Genomic DNA, 14524 nt, shown 5'->3' on the forward strand with positions numbered 1-14524 from the left:
TATCCAATTTAGCAATTATTTACTATTAACTCTATCTTTATTCTTACAATTTATCTATGCTCTGGTTTTGCATGGCAGAGCCTCACAAGTGACAAAAGCCTCACATTAAAACCAGTCGCTAGAATTAAACTTTAAAATGTCCTCTCCCCTTTTCAGGCAAATTTATAGTTTCCCTCCAAATGGTGCGTGGCAGTACTATTAGATCAGAACTGTTATAACACAACACCAAGGACTCTTGGAGGAGCGACAGCCATCATCATAACCTTTCAAACAAGCAATCACCTCCACGTTGATATGAAACGCTAAATTCAGCACATGCCAGATCAGATATGATAAGAAATGGAGTCATTCTAGGAAACAATGTCACCCTTCACATTAAACATAGGGTGTATCTTTCTTTTATAGCGTTCAAACCTATCACAGCTCCATACCTCGTATCATCCTGCCACTAAAACGTGCCCGCAGGCAATGATGCTGGCAAGACCGCATGGTGATTTCGTTATGTACGCATGGGGCACGTCCTTCCCTAACCTCAGCCCGGGAACAGGTGGAAGGGTTTCTTCTAGAGTTACTCCAGCTGAGCCCCGGCTGGCTGCAAACTCTTCTCCATCCGCAGCTCTTTGATGACACTCTAATGATTAAATATAAATTGAGACTCATGCCTGCTGCACTTGAGATGGGCGGGAGATGCCCTGGGAGACGGAGCACATCCCTCTGCAGTCAAGGACTTGCTGAAGGATTTATGGTGATTCCCTTCATGAGGGACAGACACAGATAACGATGTCGGATGGATGACAAGGAGCTGCTTCTTGGTTAAAGGTCTTGCTTCTCTTTCATGAAGGCCCTCACATCTGTGTCCTGTGTCCTCCTGGGCTACCAGCACCAATCATGACTCACACCATTCTTTCTTCCAAGGAGGAAACATCACATCAGGTTTGACTTGCTGCGTCAGAGCATGGGGTAATTGCCTTTGATGATAAATCCCACCCTGGCAGATGATCCATGTGGTCCGGAATCTGTGTCTAATAGCTATGAGAGGAAGAGGAAGGTCCTGCCAGACAAGGCGGGGGTTGTGCATCAGACGGGGTGTCACCACCCTTACCCGCTGGTAGCGGGGGCATCACAGCGACACTAGGAACGGGAGAAAGTGTCTTCTTTGAAAAGCTCAGCCAGGCCTTGCGGACACACTGTCCTGGCACGCAAGGGCGCTTGGCCAGTTTGTGACAGGACAGGGCAGGTGGAGGGAAAGAAGGTGGACGACAGTACAGCAAACGTACAATTGCCTCTTCTTCCTCTGTCCAGGCCTAGGGTGAGATCAACCCTGAAGGTCCCACCTGTAGGTCCCAATGTTGGGGTCAGGGAGAGAGAGACCAGAGTCTCCAAAGTACCAACCATGCGTTGGTGCAGGCAAGGCCCACTTGTGGAAATACCAGCCACAACAAAAATCCATCGTACAAAGTTTGTACGCACAACCTCGTCCCTTTCCCTGGCAACATCACCTATGCCAGGATGAAGGTCCATTTTCTCACTGCTTGGTGAAACAGCAAACATCCATATATGCAGAGTTACTCAAATTACATAAATCCAAATGCTAATTGATTCTAACAAAGGCTGCATTATGTGGGAAAACGTGGGCTGCCCCCAGATTAGAGCCGTAGGTCCCCTTCCCCTGCACTACACAAATACCACGTTTATTGCTTCACTTGATTGGAAAGCTGGATTATCCCCGACCGATGTGAGGAACGACGTGGGACTCTCCGTGCAGTCGGCAGCCAGCAGCCTGGAGCCTTCAGCACAAGAACGAGGGGACGCGGCAGGGAGAGACACGATGCCGTGTGTAGCACAACAAGAAAAAGTGCACAGAACTGTTTATGTCTTCACACATTTGCAAAATAAGATTCCCCCTCCCATATTTACCTCAAACAGCTGCAAAAAGTGACAGAAGCAATCTGAAAACCACTGCAGAAAGTTGCTGTTACTGACAAGATAAAACATTCCTAAGGATGCAGAGATTTTCCCCTGGCACAAGATCCCTAGGAAAAAAAAAAAAAAGTCTATGGAAAAGAGATAATTGGACTTAAATTAATAACTATTCAATAAAATAAACACAACTAGAAGTTTGCTCTTATTTGCTTTAACTTGGTAGATTTCAGTATTTGCGTGAGGCTCTGCTATAGCTGAAGATCTCAGCTTTCTGCCTTAGAAATCTATTAAATATGATAGAAAAGCACAAAAGAGATCAAAGAATAACACAGAAAGCAGAAATCTTCCTAGGAGACGTGTTAACTTACCCAGAAAGTGCCAGGCAAGCGCAGTGACGGGGAGCTTCTCCCCAGGCTCAGAAGCTGCCTGCAGAAGCAGCTCTCCTGCATTAATCCCCAAAGCCCAGGAGATGGAGCAAACCTTCAGCCCTTACAGGATTTCCTACAAACATTTCAGGACTGGCTGGGCCACGGCGGAGGCTTCGCACCCACCCAGGAGCCGCACAGCCTTGCTGTGTGCAAAGCATTGCTGCAACGTTGCTCGCGTTTAAGCTGAGCAAGTCCAAGATCATAACTGAAAAGTCAGCAGAAACCTGCAAGAGTCGCATCACGTATTAAATCACCTTGGCCAACAAGTTTCACGTGAGTATACTTGGGTGAATTTTAAAGATTTGTGATCTTTAGAGATTTGCCTGTGCTCGGAGAGGGGGCTCCTGGTCTGAGCCTCATCCCTCCACGGTCCCTGCGCCGGAGGAATGTCAGACACCAGCCTCCCGCAGGGCCTGCGGCAGCTCCCACGGGAGTTTGACTTCCCACATCTCAGAGTATTTCTGTTCAAAGCAGCAGAGAAAAAGCAGACAGCAATTAAAAACATCAGGCATGGCTTATTTTAGCCCAGTGCCCTAATGCCTTTTTAAGGATTCCTGGCAAGGACTGTTTTTTCTTCTTCATCCATCAACTAAAAAGCACTCAGAAATGCTCCATTATGTACAGTTTTCTGTGGGCTTTTATTTCCCCTTCACGCTCTCATCTCGTCAGCAGCATCTTCTACCTTCTGCAGACAAAGATGTTTATGACACTGTAAAATTGAATCTGTGGGTCTGTGGGCGTTTTACATTGGTGTTTCACATTGTTCACCTGTTTGGCATTGTTCTGGATCATATTAAATAAGAATTTCTAAATATTTCTTCAAACTGGAAGGGGCAGGAAGGATTTCAGAGGAGTATGAGAGACAGGCAGGCTCTTCTCAATGCTGCTGGTCAGTCACTAGATGTCCTCAGTAATCCTGGGGAGGACAGGCTGGGGTTAAACAGCAGACAGCGCAGATGAGGTAGGCATTCAAACAAAGCACAGGCAATTTGTATTTCAGCTGTAAACAAATATGGTAATAATTACAAGTATGTCTTTAGTACCTCTTCAGATGCATTATAGAGACCTGGTCTCTGTGAAAAGTCGTACATGCGCATCAAAACATTGCTCCAGTAAGTAAGCCAGAGGTCTGCAAAAGGCAAAGTTAAGGGTCCTGGGGAACAACAGGCAAGAATCAGGTGTTGCAGAAGCTGCGCAGCATCAGCAGCTCCCTTGCTGGCAATGGGGGGGAGGTCCCACGGGACGTTGTGCCCTCCCTCTCCTTCCCCAAGGCCGACCCCAGCCCTTTCCTACCTGCCCCAGGCAACATCTGAGAAAGAGAAGTTAGGTCTTCTTATTCTCTCCTCTTCTGGGCCTCCTTCCTCACTCTGTACTGCCACCCTTCATAAAAGTTCCTAAGAGCACAGCTCTTGCAGGGCCAGGCATGCGGAGAACGACAAGAGGGGTGACAAGTGCCACACCTGCCACGCTACCGCTCTTCCATTTCCAGCTCCTCTGCAGCTTAGCTCTTGCTTACTGGAAGCTGCAATCAGGCTCTGAACTCTGGCCGTAGAGGTTTTATGCCCAATATCCCCACATACAGCAAACCATCCTCAACCCAAACTCACCTCAAATTCCCATCTTCTCAACAACATCATCCAAAATTGTCCTGGTCCTGTCCGAGCAAGCCGGGAGGCCAGGCTGAGTGCCAGCGTTGTGCCAACACGGATGTGTTAGACAGAGCTAAATCCTGAATGCTAATGGAAAAGCCAATACAAAACTCAGTGGCTACAGCGTTAAAATAAAGGAATGCAAACAACGCTTTAAACGGGGCACAGACCTCGTTACACACCTCATTTCCTTTTTTAAATGAAAAGCTTTGAGAGCGCTGATAAAAAACCGCCAGCCTGCACTGATACCGTTAGTTCTGGGAAAGGTATTGGACTTCGCACCACTCGGCTTCCTGCTCAAAACACCACCGGTTTGTAACAGCAGCAAGCATGACTCAATGCAACTTGCAAACAAACCTCAAAAACTATTTGGAGAAATGGAAAAATATGATGACATTGGGGCTATTTTTAGTGGGCGTATCTGCAAGTTCTTGTGAATATCTATTTTCACCAACAACCTGGAAGTAAGTATAAAATTCAGTGGTGGTGAAGCTTATGGATGCCGTAACGAGTAGGAAATGACAAAACTCTGAAGAGAGTGAGACTGACTAACCTCAACTGCTTGGTGCCCAGGGTGCAAATGCAGCTGTCCATCTAGAAGCGAAGTCGCTCTTCCAGAAAGGTGGGCATCTCAGAGGGCACAAACTCAAAAGAGGACCCAGCAGATGAGCAACACGAACCCCAAGAGCCACGCTCCAAATGGGAAAGGCTGCAGCAATTTTTAGGTGCAAGGATAGATGAGCAAGACTTATTTCCAGAAACATGAGACCACCTCTGTCTGCGCATCGCTGCCGGGCTGAGGCTGGGCAGCGGGTCCAGGGAGAGCGACCCTCCCACGAGGATTCGGCACGAGCCCAGCTCGGCTCCTGCTCCTGCAGGGCAGCTGCACCCGAGAGGCCCCGGCAAAAGGTGCTGACCACCACTCCTTGCACCATCAGAAATTCAGACCTACAGATGGGTTTTGCGAGGGTCTGAACTGCCCCTGGGCCAAGCTTCCCCCAGCAACAGCGTGGCCGTTGCTGACTCCCCTGCCCCGGGCTGGGGGATTTGCAGGGCAGCTGAGGCCACTGACCCTCAGCACCCAACCTAACACCGCGCGGCAAAAGAAATCAGACCACAGTGATTTACTCTCTCTTACTTTAAAGCCCTGAAATAACACACACTGCACTTTTCCGAGCACTCAAGTAGAAATAGGAGGAATGCTGAAGTGGTTTTGGTAAGCACACTTTTTAGTTTATTGACCTATACAAAATAATAGGTCTAAAAAATTCAGAAGTAGTAAAAGAATAAGCAAAAAGAGCTTTCGCATTTCTAGAAGGCTATACAAATATGCAAAACCAAGGAAATAAGTTATTTTTTATTTTGTTTTTGTTCGTTTAATTCCAAATCGCGACTCTAATAATACAAACGACTAAGTACCAGCTTAACAAGTGTGTCCTTCTGTATATATTACATGCTCTGGAATACTGGTAAAAAACGTCAAAAAAGTTTATCAGAAACTTTTCTATTCACAATATGAACAAGGAGTAACTAATCCTTTGTAAAAAAGAAAAAAAGAGCACCATTTATGGAATCCTGAAGCACAGTACAGCTGAGAAACCAGAGAGATTTTACCAAATGCAAGCGAGTCGTCGGAGATCACGCAAGATAACCCATGCCAATTTGTTCCTACAGATGGATGACGTGAGGTAGGTTTATCCCTCTTAGATCGAGACTGCAGTCGCACTTTTTCCCTACACAAATGGTTTTGTGAAAAATGCTGTTCTGTCACTTAGTGACTTTGCAACGCACCTGGCAGTTCAGATGACTCGCGGTACAATCCTAATGCCCCTCATTTTAAGGCACCCACTTGGCTGTTTGTGTTTGCATCCACCTTAAAATACTGGCCGTTACAATCAAATTGTTCGCCATGTGATCACTGGAGCTCCCCACTGTGGATCCTCGATTCACTGTGGCAGAGCAAAATGTGATCGTCACCCGATGAAGGGGGGTCACTGTGCAGCCACCGTGAAAATTTGCCTACTCCTCCACACAGTGAGGCTGTACCATGGAAAGGTCATTAAAATGGGAGGTTATTAATTACACTTTATCACGGAAAAGAGAGTTCAAAGTTTACTGCTTCCGTTTCCAAAATCCACAACCGCTTATAGTTTTACATGGCATATTGTGTCAGCAAATTCTTTTCTTTCCAGAACCTGCTTGTGGTGCTAACAAACACTCTTAACAACACCCCAAAAATGGATAAACTCATTCAAACCTCCATAATAAAAAAAAAATAATCCAGCCTTCCTTCAAGTAATGTTCCAATACTGATTAAGTCACCCTTTGCCTCACTCACACACACAGTATCTATCCTTCATAAGCTTATGAAAGTCCTTCCAGGTCATCATAAGCCATGGCAGAATAAATTTTCATTTCTTCTTCTTTCAGACATCAGAATTGTGCTCCTAGAATTCCTGGTTTTTCCATAAGAGTCTCCTTTTCACATTTTTTTTTTCTCTGAGGTTTGCCTTCAACACCTTCCAATCTTCCAAAAAAGTGCTTGCTAAATATAAATACTTCAACCAAGTGCTGCATCTAGTCGTAGATTAAACTGTGGCTTGCCCTTGCTCGTGTGGGCTACCAAGATTCAGAAAGAAAACGCCATTCGTGGTAAGACTTTGTCATTGTGCTACAGTCCCTCTTAATGCTGAATGTAATCTTTCCCAGCAAAACAGCCTGCTTCCTTTTCTTGTTCAGTTTGGAAGTTCCACCCGAGATCTGCCTCGGAGTCACAGCATTTTGTGCAAGGCACGCAAGGGTACGAATGCGGGGCTTCAGGTGGTCTACACGAGCGTCCCGGGCTTTGAATCCTCGTGCCAGAATAACCGCTGCTCGTTGCTGTGCAAGTCTTCTTCCAACTGGCTCTCATCATCGCCACCCAGCTGGCTGGTCTCCGCATACGCTCTGTAAGAGAGACACGGCATCGGGGGTCAGTGAGAGCTGAGGGTCTTCCCCAGACCCCCAAGTGCTGCACAAACTCATGCAACTCCCTTGGACTTGAAGTAATGCTGGTTACTATGAGTTCAGCCCAGCGTAATTTGGATCCAAACACAAACCCAGTTTCCATGCTGTAATTAGTAAAATTGTGTGCAACAGGATCTCAGCTGCTCAAAATTGTCAAGACCGTAGGGCGTATTGATTGCTCATTTGCCATAATCACATTAAAATAGAAAATAAAACAGATGAACGATTAGACAAGTGATTCAGAATATGGAAAATTAATAGCTAATAAACCTCCTTTAGATAAAGCTGCCAAAATAAGCAGAGTTTTCAAAGCCCAATTATAGCAAGTTAAGAATTTAGTAGAAATTGTGTTTTTAAACACTTACTGTAGGATCTTTTAAATCACTGCAATAAAAAGCCCACAGCATTTAGCTTAGAAACAAGGATCTAGCAGAAGCTTTTATGTCTTTTCTTACGCTTTCATTTATTTTAAAACAAAAAAAATTAAAAATTCAGTAATTTCACACAAGTCAGCCTGGCAGCAAGTGCAAACTGCAACCCATGAAGCAGGAGGCACAAACTTGGGGTACTTACTACAGCTGGCTACGCTTAGCATAAGCATACTTAAACGTGATGGCATTTGTGTGGGCAGAGCCATTGCCCTGGACAGGAGGCCTCTGTCCTCACTGGTAACAGCCGGTGTACGATAGCCCGGGGAAGAGACCGAAAACACCAAGTAGAAGCAGCGAGAGAGTTGCAGGAACTTCTGCAAGGACAGAGCAGACCCTGGGCTCCCTGCAGTCCTCGGGAGAGCCCCCACGAGCAGGGCAGTTCTGCAAGCACCAACACGTCCCGCCTGGTTCCTGGGTTAAGCTCTGCCAAGCAAGATGCGCTTGGCAGAGACGGTATCGCCTTTGAACGCCAGCACTCAGACGTGAGGTTGAAGAGAGGTGTTCATAGAATCATAGAATCGTTTAGGTTGGAAAAGACCTTTAAGATCATCAAGTCCAACCGTTAACCCAGCGCTGACAAGTCCACCACCAAACCATGTCCCTAAGCACCACATCTACATGGCTTTTAAATACTTCCAGGGATCGGGACTCAACCACTTCTCTGGGCAGCCTGTTCCAGGGCCTGACCTCCCTTTTGGTGAAGAAGTTTTTCCTAATATCCAATCTAAACCTGCGCCGGTGCAACTTCAGGCCATTTCCTCTAGTCCTATCGCTTATCCTTCCTTGTTTTTCCAAAAGTTTATCAGCACAGGCACTACAGCTTCAGGAACACAACAGGACTGTGTCCTGCTGGACTGCTGATCGGGTGCAGGAGAGACCTCCTGTCACAGGGGGTGAGAGGGACTGGGCTCAGCGGGTGCCCTGCCCACAACACTGCTCCAAGCATCGCAGCTACCAGGGAGTGCAAGATCTTTGATGGTCCAGCACCAGCCAGAGAAAAGGCTGTGAAATAAATGAGTTCACCCTTCACTATGACTGCTTCCCCCTTCCTTGAATATCCGTGTTACAGTTAGTGGTGGTACACCTGATCTACTCCACACAGAGAACACTTGCTCTCACAAAGTCAATTTTATAATTACTCTTCATCCTGGCCCTTTGAAATCAAGCTGATTTTCTCAGGAGTTTTAACAGCCTGTGAAATGCAGGAGGGAAGGGCAGAAAATCTTGATATACTCTACTCACCTGCTCTGCAAAGGAAGGTTGCCATAAACATTCCCGTAACAGCTGGCATAAGAGGAATGAGACAACGTATCGTAGTCTGAAAGTCCCAGTGCAAGTGGGTTTCGCCAGTTCCCAGCGGTGTTTGCAGAAGATGCTGGAATTAAAAAAAAAAATTACAGCAAATTAGATCTTTCTCCAGCTAAATCAGCTGAGACAAATGAGACAATTCTCATTAGCGATCTCTATGGGTTTCTGCAGAACACACAAGCAGACAATGCAAACTCAAAATACGATTTACAAGCCCTGTAGGGAGGAAAGCACTGTGCGGGTGGTATTTTGGAGCTAGGGCATCTCTTTAAAAAGACTTTCTGACCCATTCAGTGATATTCATTGTACTGTATTTTGGAAGCCATCACGGCAACTGCATTTACATGGCATGAAGTTTTGCACATTGCTCCTAGCTGGTAAATATGCCTGTTCGAAACCCATGTGGCTCTCTGCTTCTTTGGACTGCTGCGCTTACAAAGAGTAAAAGACAGTTTTACCCACAGGAGGAGGCAACAAGCAAGTCTTTCTTCCCAAGCATGGAACAACAAGATCCTATCCATCTACCTTTCAGGACAGAGCTCTAGCCTTGCTTCTACTCTGCTGACTTCACTGAGGCAGCGGAGGGGGGCAGAATTCGATGCACAGCAGGGACTTAGAAAAACACTCAGAAGAAATCAGACATTACCCGAAGAGAAAGACGACACCCGACTGCTAGGAGAGCACGGCGCCTGCAGACCAGCAAAGCCCAAACTCCTTTGAGATCCTCTGTCAGACTCAAAGCCTGCCTGCAGGCTATGACCCTGTTCCTTTTGACTGGAGGCACGTTGGTACCAACCACGGAGATGCTCTGCTACTAAGGCCTTGTGAATGTTTTTGGTTATATGCTCCGTTTTAGCAACTTGCTTCCTTGGAAGCCTTAGGGTTGCATATGGGTTGTGCGGTACTCTGTCCACTTCATCCTCATGGTAAGACCTGAATTCCCTGTAACGGTCATATCCGTAATGTGCCGATGAGCGATAGGAAGGGTTGACACTGTACTGTCCCTCCGTATCACTCTCATAAACATATCCTCCATTGTAATAAACGTCAGATTCGGTGTATGGGGAATATCCAGAAATATAGTAACTAGAGGAAGGCTGCTCCTGACTTTTGTGGTAGACACCATTGCGGATATCCTTCTGGGCAAGATTTGGCATACTTCCTGAATTTGCAGCAGAAATGTTTTGTTTCTTTGACCGTCTTCGACCCCTGGTCCTGTTGTCGAGTGTCTGAGTAGTATAATATGGATTAGGAGTAGGCGTCACGCAGTAATATTCGGCGCTTGACTGGCTAGTGTAGGATGATCCATCATCGAGGATCTCTGTGCTGCTGCTTCGCTGGGACTTTGAGAGGGTGAAGGCTGCCTTTTCAGCAGGAGTCTCAGACAGCAGGTGGGTTTGGGATTCCAGACTTCCGCTGCGCTGCCGGCAATGGTGCGGGGAAACATCTGGCCTGAAACAACACAGGTGTAGGTTGGTTAAAGGCAGTCACGTGCAAACATACACACAGAGCTGGAGAGAGCACGCATGGGCAAGTCAGGCATGCTGCCTCCCCAGTCAAAGCACCACACAAACCCAGTCTTATCTTTCTATGTAGAATATCTGCATTACACGAAGTTCAGCTTGGCTGAATTTTAGATTTTCTGCAACAGTAGGAGATCTCTCATATAAAAAAATATATCATGGTGAGCAGGGTTAACCAGTGACAGGGATACATGCAGCAAAGCTCACAAACTCACATTCTGTAATGATTTACAGGAGGGCGCTCTCAGTTTTTAAGGAGGTAAAGTCTACACAAGTAACTGAGCTAGGAGCAGAACATAGGAAGATGGGTTTCCTATGGCTCTGTCTCTCAAGGCTGCATTACCCCAACCAAATAAACCATGAGCTCTTGACAACATTGTAAGATTTATAGCATCTCTCCTTCCCCAGCATGGATTCTGTCTAATAATACAGGTGAGCTCACATTGCTGCTCTCTTCCCATAGTAAGGGCACTGACTGGGATCTCTCTCCTTGATCTGGCCACTTACTTTTTCAGAGTCTTGCAGGAACATAATCCACAGCAGACATCTGTCAGCTTGTGAACAAGTTTTTGTGGGGAAACCACTAGCTGACGGACAATATAATTTCATAAGCCTCACTTTGTTAGAAAACGAGGCTACAAAGGAACCGTAAAATAAATTCTGGCTCTCTTACAAGTATTTTATAGAAACTTTTTGAGCAAGCATTACTTGTTAAAACTCCCTATAGGTGCCTATCTGGAAATGACCCTTCTCCTATAGTCTTTCATGATCAGATAGGCAATATTTGTGTGCCAGCTTCCATATCACTCCTAATTATGCAGACACCCATTTGTGCGTGCTGCTATTTGCCAGGCAGGGTTAGGGCTCACATAAATGCCCTCACTCGCATGTCACAAAGCTGGTGCAGGACTGTGCCAGAAGATGGTGGCTGATATTAACCTTGTGCCTCCAATATCCAGAAAAGACATTTTTACAGTCTGACTCTGCTGTAGGGAAAGCTGCACGGCAAAGGACCCTTTGCCCTCTTAACACCATTGGCTTTTATTCTTCTGCTGCCTAAGATGGACATTGCACTTAAAACAAAGCCCCCTTACTGTAAGTGGCTGCTACTGTAGGCATTGCGTGTGAGCACGGGGGTTGTAGGCATGCTTCTCCCTCCATGGGGCTGGGGCGGCCGGTCCAGGGTTCGGTAAGGACTGCTGTGAGTCGAAAGCGGGTCCCTGTAATGAAGGAGACGATCCCAGTTAGGTTAAACGCCATGCAGGTCACAGCACACAGAATACGTGCACCCGAAGTCTTGAAGAAACAAAATGAAGGGCAGAAAAAACAGGCAAGGTACTGGTGGGCACGAGCAATTCCTTAAATACAGGCCTTGCTATTAAATTTCTCACCCGTCTTGAACCTCTTCACAAAGACTATACTAGCCGACAATTTCGGAGACCGTGTCAACTGCTTATACACACTTTTGTTACTAAACAGGAAATTTAGCTCCCATCACCAAATCCTGTAATCGCAGAGGAGCGCGGAGGCAGCAGGCTCCGCTGGAGTGCCGATAGCAACAGGAGTCTTGGCAGGGGCAAGACTGAGCTCATGCCAGCAGGGCGGAGAGCACGGCAGCAGTGAGACGTGCCCTACCTGGAGTGTCTGGTTTCCAAGAGCTGCTCGTTTATGGATGACTTTCTGAGATGAATTCTCTCCACCCCGAGGGACTTTGGTGGAGGAAGCTTTGGAGAAAGCTGTGCAGAGCTGGGTCTCTGTGCTGGCACAGGAAGCGATTCACTGACTGTTGGAAAGGAATATGTGTTTTGTTAGCAAAGCCCTTGATTTTTTTGCCCTATGTGCAAATCTGTAGCCCCTAAGCAGAAACATTTTGCACTACAGAGACAAGGACAGAAGCTGTGAATCTAGAAAGGCTCTGCTGCCTGCACTGAGCTCTCCTTCATGTGGACAGGACTTCGCGGAGGCTCATACGGATCTCAGCAGCACCGACTCCTACGGAGATTACACACAGCTTGGGGCTGTGCCAGATCACAAATTGAAACTTCCTTGGGAAAACACCTGTTTGCAGCACAGCTTTCCCAGAGCCGAGCAGGCAAGCTCAGCCTCTGCAAAGGCCAGTTCCTCTCCCTCACCTTCCAGCTCTTTACTTGAAAATGACATTTTAAGAATTAGTTTTGAAATACAACCTAAAAGGGACTGACTTCAAAAGCGACTGAATGAGCAAAGACAACTGACAGACACATTTGGCTGAAGGCAATTGGCAAGATGCTGGTTTGATCCTTGCTCTCACTTTGCTTAGGGCACAACCCAGGTCCCATCAGAGCCAAGAGGAAACTCCAACTAATGCATATAAATGCAGGACGAGCATCACAGAGAACACTTTCAGAAGCCAAAGCCCTGGCTCTACTTCTACTTGTACAAGCAGGAATCAGGTGTAACTCCATTTTAAAGCACCAGATGGGTTGTATGGGTATAAAACTGGGACAAAGTGAGATCAGAATTAGGCCCTAACTGAAAAGTGAGTAATAATTTAGATAATGTTTGTCCCCAAATGATGATTATCCGGTTTAAGGGAGAGGCAAGCCAAGTCCTTTCCACCTTGTGGAACAGGGCGTGAATGTGTGTATTTGTGGGTGTGTGTGTGAAATAAGTAAGCTGAGCAAACACCATACCCATGCAAGATGCAAGCTCACTAGGTAACAGAAAAACGTAAACAGATCGTTAATATCTGTGACTATTCTACTTTTTTTTTTTTTTCTTCTAAGTTTTATAGTAGCTGTGAGGACAGAAGGGCTGGGCAAATCCTCCCAGCTCGTAACTCCTCCAGCCGCTCATCTGTCTCCGGCCAGGTCCTAGGGATGAAGTATTTGTTTGAAATTCAAAGCCTTCAGCTTGCAGGTTGGTCATGTTAAAACCAATCACCTTCTCTAAGGACAACTCAGATCGGCTCTCAGATCGGCTCACAGAGCAGAAACTTTCAATAACTAACCCATTATGAGGAAACACATTCCTGATTAAGCTCTTTTCTCCTCTGCTATAATTTGTCATCGAAAAGTCACCAAAGTAGTAGGCTAAAGGACATTAAGTCAAAGGAATGTCTCTGAACAGGCCAATTCATAAGAAGAAAAGGATAAGCAACATACCATCATCATAGGTGGTTGTATCGGACAGGGAGCTGCTCTCAGATGGAATTATATCATCTGTGAACGGAAACAAGCACTTTAAGCACAGGATACCCAACATTAATTTCCAAATATCACATACAGTTTATTTTCTACAGCATCAGAGACAGCTGCTACTTGTAACGCTCCCTCTGCACGCTTTAGCCCTTAACAGCCTGAAGACAGCCCTGCTTTGGAAGATATCGCGACCTAGTTGTACTCCCTGCAGTTCAGCAAGCTACCTACGTAATTATCAAAGGAGGTTTTTTTCAACTGCAATGGGAATCAGGCCAAGATTTACAAAGGTGTTTTCCACCCAACTTCCAACAGATCTCACAGGGTGCTTTGGTGCTCCAATAGGAGTCAGGAGCCTACACAGACATGTAGATCTTGGCTGCTAGCATCTAATCTCCTCTAGGTACACCTGAAATTCCACCAGGTAGGTACGAAATGCCTTTTGAAATTTGGCATTCACTTTTGAATGTTTCATCAGCAAACAAATTCTGTTTCAATTAAATTAATATCAATCCAGAATAATTCCACTGATTTCAATCAAGTTATTGCAAATTCCAACAACACAGAGAGCAGTAACTGTTGTACGGACATTGCAAATTATTTCTGTTTCTTTTACATTTTGTTATTTATTCAAAGCGCTTTGCTGCACCTGCCTGTCCTCTCACCTTGATACTACATGCTGTCACTCACTCAGAGACAGCCTGTCCTTGCTAAGGTTTAAAACAGACCAGCAGCGGCAGCGAAATTAGGCTGGTGATGAAAAAAAGGACTAGAGATAATGAACCCAGAGAAAAATCTGTTCCTAGGCCGTTTCTGGCAAGACACGGCACCGGTGGGGAAAAAGGTCTGCGTGAACCTCCATGCACAAGGGGAAGGAAGCACCAAAAGACGACAGTGGCAGCCACTTCGTGTATGACACCTGCTTCTCCCATCAGTCATCATGAGCACATGCAGCGTACATTGCTCCCTTGCTGTCCCGCTTTGCTGCGAGGAAAGGTCTGGTTACAAGAATTCAGTAAACAGAGCAGCTTTTCAAGAACGGCAAAACAACAGGGCTGGCCCCTGCCCTGCGGGGACTTG

The 14524-nt window shown here is 46.2% G+C and overlaps 1 protein-coding gene across 1 annotated transcript in view; it reads right to left on the minus strand.

The window, feature by feature from the left end:
* Nucleotides 1-5370: 5370 nt before the first annotated feature.
* Nucleotides 5371-14524, minus strand: part of FRMD4B (FERM domain containing 4B) — a gene marked incomplete at its 5' end in the record, with an annotated part of 84396 nt that continues 75242 nt past the window's right edge. The window contains 6 exons of the mRNA XM_082321242.1: nucleotides 5371-6946; nucleotides 8680-8812; nucleotides 9392-10197; nucleotides 11363-11488; nucleotides 11904-12051; nucleotides 13412-13468. Coding sequence (XP_082177368.1) covers nucleotides 6826-6946; nucleotides 8680-8812; nucleotides 9392-10197; nucleotides 11363-11488; nucleotides 11904-12051; nucleotides 13412-13468 — 1391 coding nt within the window. The 3' untranslated portion in view covers nucleotides 5371-6825. The remainder of the gene's footprint in view (nucleotides 6947-8679; nucleotides 8813-9391; nucleotides 10198-11362; nucleotides 11489-11903; nucleotides 12052-13411; nucleotides 13469-14524) is intronic.

This window comes from Platalea leucorodia (assembly GCF_965183815.1).
Source record: "Platalea leucorodia genome assembly, chromosome: 9".
Classification (NCBI taxonomy): domain Eukaryota; kingdom Metazoa; phylum Chordata; class Aves; order Pelecaniformes; family Threskiornithidae; genus Platalea; species Platalea leucorodia.